Consider the following 14,488-nt stretch of genomic DNA (forward strand, 5'->3'; position numbering starts at 1 on the left):
AAACGTACCCTAAATCGGAATTGTTGTTTTTATTTCTCATTTGACTGAGATGTAACTGAAACACTCGCAAAAATAAGTAAAATTAAAATTTAAACCAACCACGACATGATAAAGCAGATAAAAGAAAAAAAAAAACTATATTTTACGTCTCTTGTACCGTGGGCTCCATAAAAATAAAAAGCTGTTTTTATGTGGATTTCCCTCCGTATTCTTCTTGCTCACGGGCTGCATTGCTGCGCACTTGCTGCGCATAACACGCAGTTAATGTTAAGTTAGCATCATCTGCTGGTCATCCACTAGAGAACCGGGGTGGGTACCTCTGGGTTTAACGGCGGGGAAAATAAAGAGATAGTAAGTCAAAGTTATGTGATAAAAAAAAATCTATATTTTACCTTCCAGAGTCAAAATTACGAGATGGTAAGTTCAGAGATAGAAGGTCCATTTTTAAGCTCAGATATTAAAATGATGAGACAATAAATTGACATAATGATACAGTGAGTCAAACTTGGGAGATAATGAGTCAAAGTTAGAGACAGATAAGTCAAAATCATGAGAATAAATCAAAAATTTTAACTTCTGAAGAACAAACAAGTTAATTAAATAAAACTCAGAGCAAAATGTATTTCAATACTGTTACAACACCCTATTTCATTTTCTAGGCCCACTTCATTTTATTGTATTTTTATGTCAATTATTTTTTTTAACTTTATTATATTGTTAAATTTTTCTGTGTTTTGCAAATTCAGTTGAACTACTGACATGTGGTCTTAATTTTTATTTAAAGTGAGCTTTTTTTTTTTGTTGTTTTTGTTTTTGTTTTGTTTGTTTGTTTTAATTACAATAAATGTACAAACAACAAACAACGAGTCAGGTTAAGATAAGATGAGATGAAGTTTCATTGATCCCCACAGTGAGTGACGAAGTGAGTGATAAAAAAAATTAGTGTTCTTACAGAAGACTGGAACTTAAGACAAATATTATGATAAATAAATGACAAAATGATAAATAAATCAATAAATTGATCAGTTATATTGCCCGAGATACATTGTGCTAAGCAAATGTGTCGGTATAAGTGGTATTAACCACGGTAGCCAATCAGAATCTCAGTAGTAAGAGAAAAAAAATAAATGAAAACTATCAAAAATAGGAAAATAAATTAAATTACGTGAATTGTCAACAAAAGAAAATCAACAATAAAATTAATTTTAAAAAAAAAAAAACTATATTTTACGCCTCTTGTACCGTGGGCTCCATAAAAATAAAAAGCTGTTTTTATGTGGATTTCCCTCCGTATTCTTCTTGCTCACGGGCTGCATTGCTGCGCACTTGCTGCGCATAACACGCAGTTCATGTTAAGTTAGCATCATCTGCTGGTCATCCACTAGAGAACCGGGGTGGGTACCTCTGGGTTTAACGGCGGGGAAAATAAAGAGATAGTAAGTCAAAGTTATGTGATAAAAAAAAATCTATATTTTACCTTCCAGAGTCAAAATTATGAGATGGTAAATTCAGAGATAGAAGGTCCATTTTTAAGCTCAGATATTAAAATGATGAGACAATAAATTGACATAATGATACAGTGAGTCAAACTTGGGAGATAATGAGTCAAAGTTAGAGACAGATAAGTCAAAATCATGAGAATAAATCAAAAATTTTAACTTCTGAAGAAAAAACAAGTTATTTAAATAAAACTCAGAGCAAAATGTATTTCAATACTGTTACAACACCCTATTTCATTTTCTAGGCCCACTTCATTTTATTGTATTTTTATGTTAATTAATTTTTTTAACTTTATTATATTGTTAAATTTTTCTGTGTTTTGCAAATTCAGTTGAACTACTGACATGTGGTCTTAATTTTTATTTAAAGTGAGCTTTTTTTTTTTGTCGTTGTTGTTTTTGTTTTGTTTGTTTGTTTTAATTACAATAAATGTACAAACAACAAACAACGAGTCAGGTTAAGATAAGATGAGATGAAGTTTCATTGATCCCCACAGTGAGTGATAAAAAAAATTAGTGTTCTTACACAAGAGTGGAGCTTAAGACAAATATTATGATAAATAAATGACAAAATGATAAATAAATCAATAAATCGATCAGTTATATTGCCCGAGATACATTGTGCTAAGCAAATGTGTCGGTATAAGTGGTATTAACCACGGTAGCCAATCAGAATCTCAGTAGTAAGAGAAAAAAAATAAATGAAAACTATCAAAAATAGGAAAATAAATTAAATTACGTGAATTGTCAACAAAAGAAAATCAACAATAAAATTATTTTAAAAAAAAAATTCGTATCGATCAAAACCCACTTGCGTAGGCACGTACGTGGTGACGGCTTGACGGGCCGTGTTGCCATGGTAACCCACCGAAAGCGGAGCCCCCTGACATCTTGGTTGAGCTGGGAACAGTATGGCGGCCTCACAGAGAGTCAGAAGCTTCTCCGTCAAGTCTTGGGAGAACAGAGACTCGGAGGAGGAAGAAAGAGACAGAGAGACGATGTTCCAAGCGTTTCACGGGACAGCGAGAGAGGTTTGTGCCGATAAACGGTAACGATTACAGGGTGTGTGCCTCGTCCAACTGCCCCACAAATTAATTAAAATACAAAAAAAAACTTAGTCCTGTATTGAAAATGTTACCCGAGTTAAAGCCTGTAGGTAAAATCAGGAAAATTTACTTAAAGTATTCAAAGTACTCAATGCAGAAAAATGGCCTCTATGACTGTTGCACTATCATATATTATATCATTAGATTATTATTGCTGATGCATTAATGCGTAAGCAGCATTTCACTTGGTTGACACGCAGCAGATTTTTATCCACTTTGTATTTGCCTGCAGCTAATGATTGTTTTCGTTCCATTGTGGATTAATGTGCTGGTTCTAATAGCTTTAGAATTCTAACAACGTTTTTATAGCACACAGCGGTGGAGTGTAACTAGTTATATTTACTCAAGTAATGTACTTTAGTACAAATTTGAGGTGATCGTACTTTACTTGAGTGTTTTTATTTGATGTTACTTTACACTCCACCACAGTTCAAAGGAAACGTTGTACTTTTGACTCCACTGTGTTTATCTGCCAGCTGTAGTTGCTTGTCAGATTAAGATTTTACTTAAAGTAACTTTAAAAAAAAACATATAATAAGTATTACCTCTTACAAAAAAGCAAAACAAAAACAAAAGTGCTTATGAGTTATGAGCAGCTCCATACAAAGAAACATTTCTCCTCTAAATTTTTAAGATGGTTCAATTCAATTAAAGAAAAAACTCTAATACTCCAATATTTCACCAAAAACAAAGAGAAAAGTCTGAAATTTGAATCCAAATCTGTCTAGCAACACTTTGTTTTTTCTTCTTTTTTTTTTTTACCCCATTAATCACGTCACATATATTCTGCGACCCCTTTGGAGGGACCCGACCCCTAGGTTGGGAACCGCCGGACTAAACTACCTAACTGTAGATAAAGTAGTTAAAACTGGCTGACGCTGGATCGGCTACGACAGTGAAATACTGTCTGAACATTAATGCATCAGTATTAAAAATGTAATTTATTACGTCTACGAAAAGAGTACTTTTACCTGTTATACTTTAAATAAATTTAGCTGAAAACCGTAAATGCGGGACTTTTATTTGTAATGGAGGATTTTTTTACATTGTGATATCAGTACTTATACTTAATTAAGTATCTGGGTACTCCCTCCACCACTGATGGCACAACAGTGTTTTACTCTAACAGAGAGAGCTGTCCATATTTAAATTATTTTAATTTGTCTATTTATTTCTTTTTATTTTTTTTACAACTTGAAGGCTAATGTAATTAGTTGCCATAGAAAACGTCCTATCTGGGTGAAAACCTAGTAAGTGACCATGCAAGTAATGAGGGAAGGAGAGTTTGACATGACATTAAATTTAATAACTTATTTTTTCAGACCAAACCAAATGAGAACATTTTGTCGTTTTTCCTTGAACATGGCCTCATTAGCACGTAACTGCCAGCAAACAGTTTGTAACATTAGCTTCAGACCAAATACAGTTAATTGTCCTCTGCAATGCCCCTGTGTACAGTTCCCTCCCCTGCTGGCTTTCATTAGCTGAAATACAAGGATTTCCCCGCCCGGGATTGGCTCACGTGTTTATCGTGTACATCTGTAGTCGCACCAGAGCGCAGGAGAACAAAGGGTTTCTAGGATATAGGCTTTAATAAACACTGAAGGCGGGCGGCTCGCTAAGGCTTCACTCACTCTGCCAGAGTGCTCGAATTGAACAGAGAAAGTCAGATGGAGAAAACTGACCCATTGAAAGCAGAGGAGAAGAAAGAGGAGGAACCTGGGACTAGTTTATTTCACCATCTTATGGAGCAGAGGAAGGATCTGAATGATAAAGATGTGGTTTGTATTCAATGTCAGACAAGAGGAGAGGGAATCAAAGTTTTGCGTAAGGAAAACGTTGATGGCTTTCCTATTGAATTCTGAGATCTGATCAATACCTTTAGATCATGACACCATGCAGCTCTTTTGCTCACAGGTACTAATGGGAATATGTTGCAATAAATAGGAAAACAAATGCAAATACATATCCTCCCTTCGCGCATGTATGTATCCACTTAAACGTGTTTTAGGACTTTCCTCTGTCACTCTGGAGGTTTTTCTAAGACCTCTCCTCTTTGTCCCCACAGAGGACCGTGCTACAGCGGCTGATCCTGATTGCTCGGCTCCCCCGCGATCTTGCCGACGGGACAGCACTGGGAGGTCAGCCAGCAATTACCTTAGAGCTACGAAGACCGAGAGCACAACAGCTCAGTGGCTGATAATAAGGCATTGCTATTTCGTCGACACAATCCCTTCATTCCCAGCAACGAACTAATCACTTTGTACCAATTAAAATCCAGTTTTCCTTCAGGGGAAATGAAGTGGATGGTATTCGCTTTAATATTAAAAATACATAGATATACGCTATTTGCAAGCTGTAGATTTCTAGAGAAGAAGCAATTTGCCTTGGTTGAATTTGAACAATTTTCCAACTCTTAAAAGCATAAAAATGTGCTGCAGTTGCTGTCAAAGCAGTGAAAGGCAGTCCTGTTTCTCCTGTTTGAGTGCTTTTACAGCTTTCACACCTTTGTATGTGAATGAGCCTGCGGGGCGTCCTTGTGAGAGCTTTGTGTGGTTGCTTTTTCGACGAGATCTTCCACAAAAAATACATAGAAAACCCACAATAAAAGCCCTCTGAAAAGGCTGGAACTGTGTGTTGACAACAGAACCGGGCTTTTGTGTCGTTGTCAGGATACCCAGCTTTTCTCTCGTCTGAGAAACTGATACATTGTTCTGCCCTTTGTTTCCACACAGCTCATTATGAAAACCTCATCTTTCAGCTAAACAAACAGTACATATGGGATCATATGACGGGCCTGCTGTTAATTTATCCATCCTGTCTGCTGCATATCATTGAAGTAAGTTTGCCTCCAAATAAATATTCACAGCATCAATCGATGAAGAGGGTTTAGGACGTGAAATCTTGGGCTTACAGTTTGCTGTGTTGCTCCCTTCCAGTCATCCAGGGATGCTCTGGTTTCTGTTTTGAAAGACCTCAAAGACGTGCAACTACAGACGGACTGGTAACGATGCTTTCTTGTATTGCAGATGAATACCACATACACTATATGATGTAGGACAAGGGGCATGAATATCTGAGGCACGTTTCCAACCATCCATCCAGTAGTTGTTGAGACTTTTCACTCAAAACCACAACTGTCAGCCTCATGGTGGCGCAAGTCAGGGGACCAACAAAGTCAGTGGGATACAACCTCTTGGGACCACGAATGTGTATGAAAGATTTTGCGGCAATCCATCCAGTAGTTGTCGACGACGTGACCAACACTGTCGTCCCTGGAGCCTCGCCACTAGCATAGCTAAAACGGTACAAAGCAGAAGCTTTTAATGCCTTTAGGATGCAGCAGCAGCAGCATTGTACTACCAGTACTTCCACCTATCAGCCTCTCAAAGTCTTTCATTAGCTTCAAAACATGGATGCGTTGTACATATTCCTCTTCAAGACAGCAAAGGACTATCTGAACATGAGGATTTACCTGATGTGAGTAGTTGCATTCATGATTTATGAGAAAAGTTAGAACAAATGCAAAAAGAAAAAAAAAAGTTACAAAAAAGCATTTAATGTGAATTCTGAGGGTCTCAAACATGACACTCCATTACAGAACAGTAACACAGCTGTGCAGTGAAGTCTTTGCAGCCTCTTCCCACATTAAGAAGAATGGCACACAACAAAACTTTGATGCTTACATTGCCATTTGGATGGTTATAATAACACATAAGGAGGGTTTACACGCAGGCATGATAGCTCATTCTGCCTATAGGGACCAGGACGAGATAGATCACTCGGATCATGTCCCGTGGACAGGATGCCAGCACTTCAGTGGGACTGGCAGGGTTAAAGATTTCATCAATGCTGCTCCGCCAGTTCCCATGCTGAGAAATTTCAACCTTGCCCCTGACATTGGACCTGTTGGTGCTGAAGTCAACAGTACTAACTATTTTAAAATCCTTTCTTAGTGCCCTGCTGGAGACTCCAAAGATTGTGTTCATGGCACATGATCCTCAAAGCAGGATGTTCCAACAGTGGAGCTACAAGGTTTGTCTTGCATCTCTACTTCTGGTCTCTGCGGTTGCATGAATACGAGGCCGATACAGATGCGTGACAGATTAAAGGTCTTAGTAAGCGGTAAGGCCACCATGAGCCTCAAGAGTAGTGTCAGTTGGGTTGAGAACTTTTGACGGAGAAGGTCGCAGTATTTGATCCATCTAATTTTTTTATCAAACTATTCACTGACCCCCTTTTGCCCTGTATGGAAGAATCTGCATTTGTTATGTTTCTCAACACATTCACTCAGTTTTGTTCACTTTAATTTGTCACCTGTCTGTACGTTTTCCTTATGAACTATAACCTGTATCCATGGGTGTCATTTGACTGTGTGATTTGTGTTTTTGACTGAAGGCGCTGGATGCAGATCAGGTGGCTGGAGACCCTCGGGCTAAGGGACTTGAGGAAGAAGAAGAGAGCACGGAGAGTCTGGTTTGCAGTGTCCTGTCAGCACTGCGGAATCTGGGCGAGCAGCTCAAAATATCTCAGAAGGTGTGTTTACTTTTATAAGTTAAAATCTTGGGTTGTCTTGTGGCAGATTCACAGGCAAATCTCATCAGTTTGTTTTTATAACAACAAAAGAATCCTGCTATTGTAAGTTTTCTAAAAAGGATTTTCTCTGACCATCTGAACTCTAAGGCTCTCCCTGGATCAGTGCTGGACGAGACCCCAGAGCTGATCGTCTCTCAGGAGGTTCTAGAAAAGCTGTTGGCTCGAGATGAGCTCCAGAGTCCACAACTGTACCTACAGATGTACAACTCCCCCCTAAACATCAGCATGGACTTTGGTAAGTGGCACCTTCCTGTTGATTTTTGATTCGTGATTAATATGCTTATTAAGAAAGCATTACAAAAACGTTGACCTTAAAGGAAAAGATTAGTATCTTTGTGATAATCATGTTCATTTCTGTGATGAATCAAGTCACAAGAAAGCAAACTTTCCTGTGTGAAATATTCTGATTGCTTAACAGGACAAGTTATTCGAAGCAGCTGCCTCACCACAGTTTAACTTTTTGGACTAAAGGTCAAAGGTAAGGATTCAATATGCATGTTTCATCTACGTACCGGACATCTAACCCTTTATCAGTTAAAGGATGAGTTCACCGAACTTACAGAAAAACATATGCAGATAGTTTTGGTTTCCCTTGCTCGAGTTTTGAAATGTCTGTCTTTGAGATTTCTGTTTTCACTCCAATACAACTGAGGTGAAAGGAAATTTGTTTGAAAAACTATATTTAAAAAAAACCTGCAGCGACATCTCTCTCCAGAATCAACAGGGATTTATTTTTGGTACAGTAGTTCCAATGAAAACAGCTGGCAGCGATGTCTGCGGACAGCTCATTTTTAGAAGTGATTTGTTTTTTTCTTTCCATGAAGAACAGCATGTTTTGACCACGACCACTGTGTGTTGGAGGGTTTAGGGCTGACGTCTAGCTGTTCACAGGATTTCTCACACCGCACGGCTGCTTGTCGTCAAAGAGATCTGCATGCCAGGCGCATTCCGGCGCTGTCAAAGTGAGCCCCTTACTTTTGATTTACCTTGCAATTCCAAACTGTGATCACATGTTTTATGTCTCTGCAGAATGTGTTTGGCCTTCGCCGAAGCACCTTGGATGTGACTGAAGGCTTCCTAGCAGAGAGAAATCACTGTGATCCAACCAGACACTTTTATACCCACATTTAACCTACTGCAGCACTTTTCTGGCTTCTATTTGTGTCACTTGTTTGGTCCAGAAATATTTCTTTCTGTTCCAAATGCTTTCATGCATAAAAGTTATTCTGTGAAAAGTAATTCAACGCAGTTTTCAATGTTGATCACTCATAAGAAAGGCACAGAAAATCCAAGTAATATAAAAACATTTTTAATAGTTTCAACATTCGGATGAAGATGATCTTTTTTTTTCTTTTATCTTACACTGTGTTCCACTTGGTGACCGGTAGATAGCATGACCAAGAAAAGGCATTTCCTCTTCACGCCAAACTCTAAAGAGTCCACAGCATCACTACAGTTTGACACAAAGAACTTTTAAGTGTAAAAAGATTCCTTGCTCGCTTATGTGTTCCCTTTTTATTTTGGCCCCCATTACCTGGAACTTAAACTTAAGCAAAACAAAATGAAAATCAAAAATGAACAGACGATTGGAGATGTACTTGCAATGGCTGCATGCACCACGGTGTAATCTACAAACTCACGGGTAAAAACAAACCTATGTGCACCACATTTTTTCTTGCCGGATTTCAGTGTGAATTCATAGAAACGTTTCAGCAGACGCAAGTCCCCTGAGGGCGCAGACACTCCTCTCTTCCATCATGTCATGAAGATTTTTGATTTTCCTGACGGTGGTCTCTGTTTTGAGTCCGATGTGATCTTATTTATTTGCTATAGATAAAAACGGTGGAACATACTGTATTAACGTAACACAGAAGGTATGCGGTGAAAACCGAAGAAGGTCAAGGGGAGCACTGAATCATTCTTCGCTTGCAAAGGTCGATCTACTATCACTTATAAAAAATAAATACAAGCACATTTAGATAGGACCAAAGATGAGACATATTTCATAGGCATGGTTGAAAAGCATGCTGCTGAGTTTCACACAGGACAATGTCGAGTCAAACACCCCCCTCCCCCTAAGATTAGGACTTACACACGTTTTTTAATCGATTACCCCGCCACCCTCTTTTACTTGAAACTATGTCCACAACACACACAATCTGCCCGTATCCTGAAGGTGAACATCGTCTATCACCGGTACATTCCGCCGATTCATCTCTAAAAAAAGGCCTTTGTATTTCAGCGCGCAAAGGGCATGCTTGCAAGAGCTGTAACACTGGAAACCGTCTCTCCGACCGCCTCTGCTCGACAGGGTTATTGTTAATAAAGTTGCTTCTGATGAATACTCTATGTGCAGGACCTTGATCTGATTCCCTTGAGTACAAAATGAAGAGCAGCACATCGACACACGGAGATCCAGACAAAGACAGGACACACCATTCACCTCAGCACAGCCTAACCGCAACAATAACTTCTTTAAGAAACTGTTTCGAGGTTTTTCGTTAAATATTACAGTTTTTAAATAGTGGTGATAGCATTTTATGCTGTACTGATTTAAACTCAGCCAGAGGATCTGATTAAATCCAGTGACTGGTGTGAATTGTAGTAAGAATTTGTCTGATTGACTGAAAAATAATTTGCAAAATAAATGACAGCACTTTGAGCTTTAGGAAATTATAATGGCCATTTTTTCAAATGATTCTATGATTAATCGAGGTTAATCGATAGTCATTCATTTCAGCCCTAAACTGTAGAACTTTTTTTTTTACTTCTTTTTGAACTGCTTTCCATTTGGTAGTTTTTCTGCCTGTGAAACATTTTTTTGTATGTTCTCACTTTCAAATCACATATCTTATATGTGGAAAAGTGTTTTCAGTCATGTTGTGGAACTGAGGAGATTCATTATCCGCTGTCTCTTTTGACCTCTTAAACCCTGCTGGACCCTATGGCTGATCCATCATTACAACTGCCGGTTGTGATGAGAATCATTGTATAAACCCACAGAAAATGATTTTAAATTCTATGTCAGGTTGAGCTGTGGGAAAATGTATAAAATGATGCACAAGACATCTTTCATTTTTTATTAAATGTAATGTGGCCTCACATAGCTGCAGTGTCATGCTGCAACAAGCATATACTGATTAGAAAGGTATTACTGTTTTACAGCGTGGGCTTTTGTTCTTACTGTAAAGCCGTAATCAGGGTTCAAGAGTGTAATTCTTATTCAAGAATCTGCAACTCAAGCACTATCAGCTGTTTTATGTAGGAAATCTACAAACTAGATTTAACCTTGAGCCTACGTCAGTGCCATGGGTTAAAATTTTTAGTTTGCCAAGTCTACTTAATGTTTTTTTTGTGTCAATGTGGCATTATGTGCTAGAGCCAGCAACATTATAATATTAGAATATACAGTATAATCTTATGTTTGTCATAATTTATATATCTCAATAGTATTTGTATTTAAATTTCTCCCCTGTCAGTATATACAGAACATGTACTGTATGTGCAGAGGTTTTAGTATTTACAAAAACCTTGTGAATAATATCGCACTTTAAAAGAAAGAGGATGGTAGAGCAGCACAGTGACTTTCAGGCCATGTGTAGTGGATGTCAGGACAAAAGGAAAATCTTACAAATCTGGATAGGTCACAACAAAACCCACCGCAAGGCAAATAAACTGCCGCTGTCATACGCAAACCTTGTTACTCCAGTTTTATTGATTTTCAAGTGTTCTCTTAAACTGAACCTCTGATTCCTGAAAAGGTTTTAACGCGACAGCGGGGAAATTCTGGTCCCGTGTGTGAATGCTTTTTTTCCTTTTTCTTTTTTTTTTATCTTTTTTTTTATCCTCAGATGATATTTGTGTGTAGTGGAAACAATCACAATTCCTCACACCTAGTAAAAAGTATTCAGAAATATATCTGTATAAATACTCTCATCAAAATAAACACATATACACATATCTTTGCACTTACCTCTGGTTCACTAATATAGACCAAAAATTTCAGCATCGTCAGACAGGGTTCCCATTAACTGAAATGGGGAGGTTGCTGAAAGTGAAACTGCACTGTCAGAAAAAAAAGTGTGCTTACTTTACCACTGGAGCTGCAGGGTTTTGTTTTTGACAAAAAAAATAGCACCTTTTTTTTTCTGGGAGTATGTCGAGACAGTTTTCAGTTTCTTTGTTACGATATGATTGGATGTTATAATACCTCAGGGCACCAGGACAAAATCTTGTGCCTGTATGCTCTGACGACGCTTCGCCAGGGATGATTCTCCCATATTGAGCCTGAAGTGTGCCACTGGAGTTATTATAGGCTTTTACTTTTTTAAATATGATCATTTAATTATTTGATGTTTGATGTCTAACTCATGAGTCGGTGGAGACAAAACCAGAGCTAAAAGAGAACCTAAATGTCGCTCTGTATCTGCCAGATGTTTAAAAGGGCAACTATCTGAAAACAAGTTCTCCGTATGAATTTTAAAAGGTGATGATATATCAGTGTTATGTGTACAGGTTGTTTCAGTTGCCCCTTAGCGGGAAAAAACACAAGTTGATGCAGGTTTTAAAAAAAATAAAAATAAAAGGATCATTAAGTTTTTTTCTTATTCTGACTTTAAATGATGGCTTCATAACTGCATTTTAAAATGGAGTCATCAAACAAATTTTGAAAAAGGCTTAAATTAAAATTATATATTAAATCCAATTTTACATTTGAACATTCACTTGTGTTTCTTCATATTCATATTCTATCTCACAAATCATTTGTTTCTTGCTCTCACGTTTGCACTTTCCATTTTGCGATCACTTAATTTAGGAGCGGCTCTCTCTGACTGTCGTGAGAGCTGTCCGGCACATAAACATTAAAGGTACCCCGTGGAGTGTTTGACTACTAGTAGAACTATGGACGAGTGTTTTTATGAGTGGGCCTCCGCTATTCCGCTGATCCACAGTTGGTGGCAGTAATGCGCAGGGAAACGTGGCAATGAGCCCACAAAAGCAGAGAAAAACGACGGCTGCAAGCCAGCGAACTCCGGTGTAAACAATTAACTATTCAAAATACTTAAAAATAGTCTGATTTACGGATGTTTTATTGGTCGGACTTCAATGATTAATTTAGTGTACGTAAATGTTCTGGCGGCACGCTCCAGGCTCACCACCACCAAACTTGCACATTCTTGTCTTTCTGTGGATTCAGCCCCCCCATCCTTGACACTGAAATTAATCCTTATTTGACAAGAGAAAAATGAAAAATCCCATGTAACTTCGCTTGCTGCCAAAAATAATTATGAATAATCACATGGAGTTGTTCATTTTTCAGCTTGTTGGACCTTTCATAAACTTATATACTAAATAGCTCCCTGACAGCATTGACTATATCTGAACAAAGCGGTATCTCTATAGCTCTCCTGTGGATACAAAATATGATCTGATTTGATTTAGAATGTTAATCATATCATATACTCTGAAAATGTACAGTATAAACAATAAATAATCAGTGATTGATATCCTGATTGAATGCCATGTAAATATAGAGAAAGGTGTGAGTGGGCGTTGAAACTCTTTGCAACCTGGTAGTTATTTTACCTAAATATCTAAAACATGCATTCCTTTTTATGTTCCACGACACCAACAGTGCAACATCATATAGTACAGTTACCAAACACATCACACACTAACAAAATACACACACGCGCACGCACGCGCACACATACACACACACTTTCCAAAACGACATACTGGCACACTCACAGTGAACGCTCAGGTGGGACAGAAATTCGGGGTTGTTGCCACCACATGCCAGAGAGAGGCATTTCAACTGACACCCCTGAGGAACGAAGGAGAAAGAAGGAAGAAGAAAGCCCAGGTACCGGCAGGACAGATGTACAGCACTGTGTCGTCCTTCCTTCGGAGAGTCACTCATGAGAGGCAGCAGCAGCAGCAAAGAGCACTCATTCCTCCCAGCAGCCTGTTTCCAGTCTCGTGTGTGAAGTTAAAGGCAATATTGCAAGTGAGTCAAATAAGGCAAAAAGAAACATAAAACATTAAATTAAACAAAAAAGAAAAAAAGAAAAAAAAGAAACATGTTTCCAGCCAACATAAAATGTCAAGAGTCCCCTGGCCACATTGTCGCTAACACCTCAGGTAACTGTGAGTATGGAGATTTCTTTTAGCTGTTTTCTTCTCATTTTTTCTTGTTTTACTGTGTAGAAGAACTTGTTTTTACGGGTCGGCCCCTCTGGATCGAGTACAGGCGAGGTGCGACGATGACATCCAGCAGGAGAGGTGAAAGGTCAATGAGTTGAGCGTGGGGTTTTCGAGCAACATGGTGCAGCAGTAGCATTGTGTTTCATTGAATCAGCCGGCAGGGTGGGAGGGGGGCGACTCAGTGGCGTCATAGCACTGTGCTCTCAGACTCTTCCTCCGACTCCGCTCTGCTGTGGGCCAACTCGAGAAGCGCCACTGAGTTCCTGAAGGGGGAGATGTGGGGCAAGTCAAAAATACCATCCAATTCCATGTTAATGACGGGGATGTCCAAGTTGCAGAGAGAATCTGGCAGAGCAGAGAAACAGACAGGGTGAGCAGAGAGGGAAATAAGAATGCTGCTAGTTTAGGTGAAAATCGGTTGTAGAGTGAAAACAGATCATTCCAGATGTGGGTTCGTCGATGCTGGATGATGTCACACAAAGCACGTGGGTCATCAGAAGTCCAATGTTACAGTATGAATAAATAAAAAAATGCATGACAGGGGTGCACGATATACAAGACAGCTTATTAGATTGGGAATTAATAGTAAATCTAAATCCACCAAATGTGATGCACAACATGGCCACACATATGTGAACCTCCATCTCATTCCGAAACCATGAGCATTAATCTGCTGCTCTAACAGCCTCCGCTCTTCTGGTTCCGGTCTTTCCACCAGATGTCGAACCTGGCTGCAGGGATTTTTCTCCCATTAGTGAGGTCAGGATCTCTGTGCAGGCCAGTCGAGTTCTTCCACACCGAACTGGGAAAAAAAAAACATTTCCTAATGGAGGTGTGTGCACTGTCACGTTGAATCTGAGCGGGGCTTTCCCCAAACAGTTGCCACTAAGTTGGCGGAGTTTTCCCTTAATTGGAACTCAGGGGCCGCAAACCATGAAAAATCCGCCCCAGAAGAAACGTACAGAAAAGTACGTGGACAGGGGGTCAACATATGCTTTTGGCCATATAGTGTATGTGGAAGAGTATTAGGTTAACTACAAGCTTATACGTGCAATAGGCTATTTCTATTCAAATTTGGAA

The 14,488-nt window shown here is 38.8% G+C and overlaps 2 protein-coding genes across 3 annotated transcripts in view; one reads left to right on the plus strand and one right to left on the minus strand.

The window, feature by feature from the left end:
* Positions 1-2,393: 2,393 nt before the first annotated feature.
* On the plus strand, positions 2,394-8,547 carry LOC120794223 (testis-expressed protein 47). 2 transcript variants are annotated; one of them, XM_040135067.1, is made up of 9 exons: positions 2,394-2,530; positions 4,674-4,746; positions 5,341-5,444; positions 5,545-5,609; positions 6,562-6,640; positions 7,004-7,141; positions 7,289-7,436; positions 7,620-7,679; positions 8,070-8,547. In XM_040135067.1, exons 1-8 carry the CDS (start codon positions 2,411-2,413, stop codon positions 7,655-7,657), a joined length of 765 nt encoding a protein of 254 aa, XP_039991001.1. In that variant the 5' UTR covers positions 2,394-2,410; the 3' UTR covers positions 7,658-7,679; positions 8,070-8,547. The 2 variants fall into 2 exon arrangements, with proteins under 2 accessions (XP_039991001.1, XP_039991000.1); XM_040135066.1 differs by having other exon boundaries at positions 8,231-8,547.
* A 1,369-nt stretch (positions 8,548-9,916) lies between these two features.
* LOC120794224 (rho GTPase-activating protein 44-like) overlaps positions 9,917-14,488 on the minus strand; it is an 88,032-nt gene continuing 83,460 nt past the window's right edge. Inside the window, exon 21 of the mRNA XM_040135068.1 lies at positions 9,917-13,753. Within this exon, the coding sequence (XP_039991002.1) occupies positions 13,596-13,753 (158 nt within the window). The 3' untranslated portion in view covers positions 9,917-13,595. The remainder of the gene's footprint in view (positions 13,754-14,488) is intronic.

Source organism: Xiphias gladius, chromosome 9, assembly GCF_016859285.1.
Source record: "Xiphias gladius isolate SHS-SW01 ecotype Sanya breed wild chromosome 9, ASM1685928v1, whole genome shotgun sequence".
Lineage (NCBI taxonomy): Eukaryota > Metazoa > Chordata > Actinopteri > Istiophoriformes > Xiphiidae > Xiphias > Xiphias gladius.